At 42.5% G+C, this 7928-nt stretch overlaps 1 protein-coding gene across 1 annotated transcript; it reads left to right on the plus strand.

Annotated features, from left to right (window-relative positions):
- The first annotated feature begins 4655 nt into the window (after nucleotides 1-4655).
- On the plus strand, nucleotides 4656-5657 carry LOC137504610 (olfactory receptor 5AP2-like). The gene has a single exon (XM_068233193.1). It carries the CDS (start codon nucleotides 4656-4658, stop codon nucleotides 5655-5657), a length of 1002 nt encoding a protein of 333 aa, XP_068089294.1.
- The last annotated feature ends 2271 nt before the right edge of the window (nucleotides 5658-7928 follow it).

A 7928-nucleotide genomic window follows, 5' to 3' on the forward strand; every position in this document is an offset into this window, starting at 1 on the left:
GTGGTATTTATGAAAAGGTAGATGTGTGTGTGTGTGTGTGTGTGTGTGTGTAGAGGTGTGTGTGTGTGTGTGTGTGTAGAGGTGTGTGTGTGTGTGTGTGTGTAGAGGTGTGTGTGTGTGTGTGTGTGTGTGTAGAGGTGTGTGTGTGTGTTAACTACCTACAATATTGTAGAACATTTAAAATAGGGATATGCTAGAGATCGATCATGTGTATATATCAGGGATGCTCGATTGTACCTAAATTCGATTCGAGTACATTCAAATTCGGGCCCGGGTCAAATTCAGATTCGGCCGTGATCATGACCAGTAGAATTCGATTTAAATTTGAGTCGTGATCGGTGATTAAATTCGGGTAATATTCGTGATCACAATGGTCTTAAAGCAATTTTTTTTAAAGGGAAATTACAATTAAATAGGTGTAATTAAAAAAAAATTGATGGAAAACTTTTTTTCAGCATTTCTTGTTTATTCTTCTTCACTGTCTTCATCTTCTTCTTTTTCTTCTCTCCATATTTTTCTTCACCATCTTCTTTTTCTCTTTTACCATCTTCTTTCTCATCACCATCATCTTCATCATCTTCTTCTTCACTGGCACCTGCTTCTTCTTTTTCGCCTGGTTATTCTTCTTCTTCTTGTGCACCTGGTTCTTCTTCTTTTTCTTCACCACCATCTTTTTTTTTGTGTTCATATTCTTCCTCTTGTACCCAACTTAATGTTTTTTCCCTTACAGAACTCAACTGTTTTTTCTTCAACAGCATAGCTAAATGTGTGGCGTAATAGCTAGTGGCGCATGGCAGCAGCGCATAATTCTGCGGACCCTGGCGGAGGGAACACAGACAGCAGGAGGTTAAATGCAGCAGCAGGAGGAGGAGTGACATGTGGCAGCAGGCAATGTAACGGGCCATGGCACCTAGCGTTGATACCACGGCTGTAATAATAAACACCATACAGCAGGAGGTTCCGGACAGCAGTCGTGAAGCCAACATTGAGCTTGATTCACTAACCAGCGCTAAGTGTTAGCGCCGGAGTAAAAAAGAGTTTTCCGACGCTAAGCCGATTAGTGTGCCTTATCTGAGGTTAGTGTGCCTTATCTGAGTTAGTGTGCCGTATCTGCGTTAGTGTGCCTTATCTGAAGTTAGTGCCCCTTAAGTAGCTTTGTGCACAGTAAAAGATGCACAAAGCTACATCTTTTAGCGTGCACAAAGCTACTTAAGGGGCACTAACCTCAGATAACGCACACTAACCTCAGATAATCAGCAAGGCTTGGTGTACAGAGGCGCCAGAGTAGAATAAAAATGTTTAAAAACCGTCTATAAGAGGGGGATGTTCAGGTGGACTTACCTCCCTCAAAAATATAGAACTCAATTGAGTCACAATATATCAATACAAAAAACGTTTTATTTAACTCCACTTAGTGCAACGCGTTTCGCAGGTGTGGTCCTGCTTCATCAGGCAAACAGGAGTATAACTCAATAGGTCTAGATGCAGAAGTGAGCGCCTCTGCATCTAGACCCATTGAGTTATACTCCTGTTTGCCTGATGAAGCAGGACCACACCTGCGAAACGCGTTGCACTAAGTGGAGTTAAATAAAACGTTTTTTGTATTGATATATTGTGACTCAATTGAGTTCTATATTTTTGAGGGAGGTAAGTCCACCTGAACATCCCCCTCTTTTAGACGGTTTTTAAACATTTTTATTCTACTCTGGCGCCTCTGTACACCAAGCCTTGCTGAAATCTTGATTCCACCCTCGGTGGAGGGGTGCTACCCCGTTTCCTATCTACAGAGAGCGACATCTTAATAACCTGAGTGGGGTCAGGTTCTAATACTCCCCACCTGCATTTGAAGTGGTTGCCTATGGGTAACCCATGTTTGTGAGTATTTCTTAATATTTTGCTTTAAACCACAACCAACTTAACAATACTACACCATATTGGGCTCTCGATTTCTCTTTGTTCTTCCAAGCACATAACCTCAGATAAGGTTAGCGCTGTAGTTTGTGCCCACTAAGTGATAAAGCACACTAACCGGCTTAGTGCCGATTAGTGAATCAAGGCCATTGTGTCCAATACACAACAGGGACAGCACAGTTTTCAACCCAGACACCTCAGAAATATATATATTTTTTAACAACAAAATGTAGCTATTGTAGTGGCATAATAGCTAGTGGCGAATGGCAGCAGTGCATAATTCTGTGGACCCTGGCGGTGGGAACATAGACAGCAGGAAGTTAAATACAGCAGCAGCAGCAGGAGGAGGAGGAGGAGTGACATGTGGCAGCAGACAATGTAACGGGCCATGGTACCTAGCGTTGGTACCATGGCTGTAATAATAAACACCAACAGCAGGAGGTTCCGGACAGCAGTCGTGAAGCCAACATTGTGTCCAATACACAACTGGGAAAGCACAGTTTTCAACCCAGACACCTCAGATTTTTTTTTTTTTTACAACAAAATGTAGCTATTGTAGTGGCGTAATAGCTAGTGGCGCATGGCAGCAGCGCATAATTCTGTGGACCCTGGCGGTGGGAACACAGACAGCAGGAAGTTAAATACAGCAGCAGGAGGAGGAGGAGTGACGTGTGGCTGCAGACAATGTAACGGGCCATGGTACCTAGCGTTAGTACCACGGCTGTAATAATAAACACCAACAGCAGGAGGTTCCGGACAGCAGTCGTGAAGCCAACATTGTGTCCAATACACAGCTGGGAAAGCATAGTTTTCAACCCAGACACCTCAGATTTTTTTTTTTTACAAAAAAATTTAGCTATTGTAGTGGCGTAATAGCTAGTGGCGCATGGCAGCAGCGCATAATTCTGTGGACCCTGGCGGTGGGAACACAGACAGGAGGAGGTTAAATACAGCAACAGCAGGAGGAGGAGGAGTGACGTGTGGCAGCAGGAAATGTAACGGGCCATGGTACCTAGCATTGGTACCACGGGTGTAATAATAAACACCAACAGCAGGAGGTTCCGGACAGCAGTCTTGAAGCCCCTGTTTTTTGCCACCCTCGCATGTGCGCAGTAACGGACAGATAGACGGGATCAGGGAGCGAGCGAGCGAGGTGGGCGAGTGAAGGGGGGCGAGCGAGGCGGCGGGCGCACGCATGCGCACTGGCGGCGGCAGCAAAAAGACCTAGAGCCCGTTTTTAAACAGGCTTGGGTCTACTAGTATGATACATTTAACTGACATTTTTTATCATAACAACCAACGATTTATACAGGAAAATCATGAAAATTAACAAAGTTGCCCAAACTTTCACATCCCACTGTATTACTGATATCTGTGGGCACAATGTCTACCTAGTACTGGAATTCTTTCTGTTTTAGGAAAGCAAACTTTTGTTTTTCTTAACATCTTAGTAAGGGGGCTTTTAGGACCATTGTAGTCCCTTACACACCCCAATGAGTTCTGGGTCACCATGAGCTTGCTGGTTAGTCTGATGTCTGGAAGAAACACATTGCTATCTAAGGGGCACAATGGCTACCTTACTATTGTATTTGCAGGTGCAATGGCTCTTTAGTCTGTGGGCAGATGAACAGTAAGTGTGATCTAGCTTTCTAGGGGCTTGGACCATGGGAAAGGTGTGAGTGAATTACATCATATGCACAAGTCCTTCAAGTCTACAGTGAGGAATGAGTTTTAATATACAGTATGAGGATAGACTATTTTAACTTTTTTTCTTACTGCGTAATGATGGGTCTGCCTTTTTTGACTGACTGTCCTTCCTCCTGGCCCTCCGCTTGGTCCTTCCTCCTGATCCACTCCTGTTTCACCTCTTGGTCCTTCCTCCTGGCCAACTCCTGTTTCACCTCTTGTTCCTTCCTACTTGCCCACTCCAGGTCTACCTTCTGGCCCACTCCTGGTCCACCTCTTAGTCTTTCCTCCTGGTCCACTGTTCCTCTTCTTTCTGCTCCATCTTTAGATTCACATGGTTATATACATAATATTCAGACTGTTTAGAAAATTTGGATATACATGGTGATTGATGAATCCAGAGTTTGAATTCAAGCTGTGGGTCTCAAATGCACTGATGGGAGTAGTGGTATTTCTGCTGCTGCTGTGATTGGTGATGTTACTTTTTATGGGGAGGTATTGGATCACTATTCTATTTAATCGTTCTGTTAAAGAGTCATGCAGCAAGCAGGCTTGGCACCTGGGATTAATATTTGAATTCTCCATTTCTCATGCTATTTTTTAATTAGCATTTTGCATCTATCTTCCAGAGCTCCATTGCCTGTTTTAATTACAAATGTTTAAATGGTACTAGTGTGGAAGGGAGTCATATCAATTAAGAAAGGACAGTGAACAAAACAATGGGCAAACTGGGCTGGCCCTTTGGACCTGGTCCCATAGCAGCCCCTGTGGTGGGAAGATATTTTCATTGCATGAAAACATCTTCATACTAAGAGGTTATTCTTATATTCATCTTTATATAAATCCCTGAATAGATTAAAAGTATCTCTCTTCAAACAGAATTCTTCTCTTCAAAAAAAGACCTCCAAAATGAACAAATTACTGGCCTCTTTCTATAATATTTACAATACATCATCCATGAATTTAAAATATTGCTGCTTAAAGTTGCCTAACATCATCTCTGCAAGAAACCAGTCAACTCCTTGGTAAAAAATGAACATTCTGGACTACTAAAAAAAATGTATTCTAAAAACCAGAGTGTTGTAACTGAGTTCATCCTTCTCGGACTCTCAGAGGACCCTGTAATGCAAGTTGTGTTGTTTCCTATTTTCCTGATCATCTACACGACCACCCTAGCTGGCAATCTTCTCCTGGTTGTTGCTGTAAGGACTGACAAGCGTTTGCACAATTCTATGTACCTCTTCTTGGCCACTTTTTCTATTTTGGACATCCTCTACACTTCAGTTATTGTACCCAAGATGCTGGTGAACTTTCTTTCCCTAGAGAAGAGTATTTCATACAATGGCTGTGCCATTCAAGTCTTTTTTTACCTGTTTTGGGGGGAAACGGAGAGCATCCTTCTGGCTTTCATGGCCTATGACCGTTACGTTGCTATCTGCCATCCTCTACGCTATAATACAATTATGAGCACCACGGTCTGTTTGTGGATGATTAGTTTCTCATTTTTGATTGGATGCATCATATCGTCTTTTGATGTATATTTTATCTTCAGCTTAACATATTGTGGCCCCAACACCATCAACCATTTCTTCTGTGAGTCCCCTTTGGTAACAAAACTTTCTTGTAGTGACACCTCATCAGGTAACATCTTGGCGCTTGTGGGCAGTGTCATTGTGCTTCTGATCCCACTGCTACTAATCCTCATCTCCTATGTCCGAATCATAGTCGCTATTATGAGAATCGATTCAGGAAAGTACAAAGCCTTTTCTACATGTGGGTCACATTTTGTGGTGGTGGCTATTACATATGGGACAGTCTTGTTTATGTACATGAGACCACAGCATTTAGACACAGGGGACACGGACAAAACAATAGCGGTGTTCTACACAGCAATCACCCCAATGCTAAACCCTTTAATCTACAGCCTGAGAAATAAAGATGTTCATAGAGCCATGAGACGATTGGATGTTATGCCTCTCATAATTGGGACAAAGCAAATATCTACATGTCCTTCAAGAATAACACATAGGAAAAATGTTCTGCAAAGGGCAAAATGTTGACCTTTCTAGGTTTCTACTTAAAGAACAAGCGACACCCATCCTAACCTAGTAATAAAAACACATATATAAGTAGATAAATACTACTTCTACTTACATAACAGATGTATTGTGCTATCCACGTAATGATTCCTGTGAATTTTATAAAGGAAAAGCAGAAAATCCTCTTCTAGGCAGTGGCCATCTTGCCAAGCTAATGCTGACATCATATCCTCCCTGACTCTTGTTTCCCCCCTCCCTTCTCTTGCTCATTGTGTATTCATTAGATGCCCTCCTCCCAGAGTCTTTTTTTTATTTACACATCCAATCACTGAGTCACCTCAGACTTGCTTGTAAACACAAGTGATCAGCTAGGCAGGGAAATAAATGGAAGAGGAGGAATATATTATAGATAAAAAGAACTCCCAGCATTCAACTCTTTGGCACTGTTTGGCACTAGGGCTAGTGCTCCTAAAGTATGTGATAACTGCAAACCATAACAGCAGAAAAAGTTTTGCACGTTTTGAATGCAGAATTAGCATCTTTATCACTTAATACACTCAGACCAGTTGCTGTTGAAATTTGATTTTTATGGTGACAATACCGCTTTAAAGCAAGTTTGTATTTACACTACTGCTGCAATCTCTGTCACAACAGGAATAACAGAGGTCACGTGACTGCTGCCATCGAATGGAGGTTTTGCAAGACTTAAAGATGAACCACAGTGAAAACAACGTAATGGGCCAAATGCAATTCATTTTTTTCTCTTGAGTTTTCTCCTAGGAGATACTTTTTCAACTTCTTATTAAAATAGCTTTTCAGCAATTTACAATTCCAAAACGTAGATGAAAAAGTACTATCAGAATTATGTTGAGTATTTTCTCGCTAGCTGGTGGTTTAAAAAGCACTTTATTAACAAGGAATGAAAACACTACCTAGGAGAAAACTCAGGAGAAATAGGTAATTGCATATGGGACATTGTATAAATCTTCTTATTTTTTTACAACTTCAGAAAGTTTGTTTTACTGAGAGTTCTATGCACAGAGGGAGATGCTTTTCGCTTAGTAGTTGGAAAAAACAGTTATTTTCCACAATGCAATGAGGTTCACAGACAGAAAACTGTCAGGGCCATGGTCATGACATCACACTGTGGGCTGTGGGAGGGTTTTCTCCACAATATCTGCCATAAAGGCGTCCCTGATCAAAAGGAAACAATCTATTGTGGGAAAGGGCATCCCGGCAACTGACTGGAATAAACTTTAATTCTGGGTTGAAGTTCCTCTTTAAAGAGTAATTCTAGTATAAAAGACAGAGCCTTTCCTGCTAGGCTCTGTCCTAATGATGCAGGACTGGGGGGGGGGGGGGGGAGAATCGGGGCAGTCTCAGGGTTAATCACTTACCTGATCAACCGTAATTCATACATTCAGGTGAGTGCCCTGGCCCTGTTGGAAATACAGCCATGGTGGGTTCTTTTTAAAGCTCTGATGAGGCTCTGGCCACTCCCACCTGCATTGCCGCATACAGCCCCCAGCTCAGCAGCCATAAGTTGGTGGCTGCTAAGCTGGGGCCAAGCCGTAGCTATGCAGTTGGAGGTTTCCAAAGAGCTTGGCAGACTTTGGAAACATGGCCGCGACTGAACTGTTGAGGGGGGGGGGGGGGTGTAGAATCACATGAACGATTTACAGTCAATCAGATAAGTATTTAACCCTGAGACCTCCCAATCCTGCATAATTGAGAGAGGCAAACAATGGTAGGTAGCTGGTAGGCAATCAGAATGGCTGCTGCAGAAGTGAGCCCTATTGGTTAGCTATTTACACTTCCTGCTCTCACAGCGTGCGCACAAGCCTCCGAAGAAGCTAGGTTCACAAAACAGTGAAATGGTCGTCAGGTCGTGCACCCTCTGGCACCCACAGCTGCCTCCCCCTCCTCAGCCGACCTGCCAACGATAAGTACACTGTCTGGTTATTTATCTGCAAGTTGCTAAGAACTGTTATGTACTAGACGAAATCTTGAATGTTTGCAAGCACATTATTAAAGCTACAGTGCCAACCTTCTTTTCTTCTTGAAAATTTAGAGAGGGTCTGTGATGACAGATTCCATCTTTAATACTAGAGGTCTTCTTTAAGATTGCCAGTAACGGAGCAATTTTTAACAACCATTCTTACTTTTCAAAAGAACATTCAGATCAAAAGAAAAGATCATATTTATTCAATTCACAGCACTAAAGAATTAATTTTCAGATTATATCTAGACTACGCAGGAGCGTAGCAAGAGGGGTTGCAGAGGTTGTGACCG

Source organism: Hyperolius riggenbachi, chromosome 4 (assembly GCF_040937935.1).
Source record: "Hyperolius riggenbachi isolate aHypRig1 chromosome 4, aHypRig1.pri, whole genome shotgun sequence".
Classification (NCBI taxonomy): domain Eukaryota; kingdom Metazoa; phylum Chordata; class Amphibia; order Anura; family Hyperoliidae; genus Hyperolius; species Hyperolius riggenbachi.

Bases quoted from the DNA above. Each gene is read 5' to 3' on its own strand.
- LOC137504610 (XM_068233193.1), top strand. From the start codon at position 4,656: ATGTATTCTAAAAACCAGAGTGTTGTAACTGAGTTCATCCTTCTCGGA.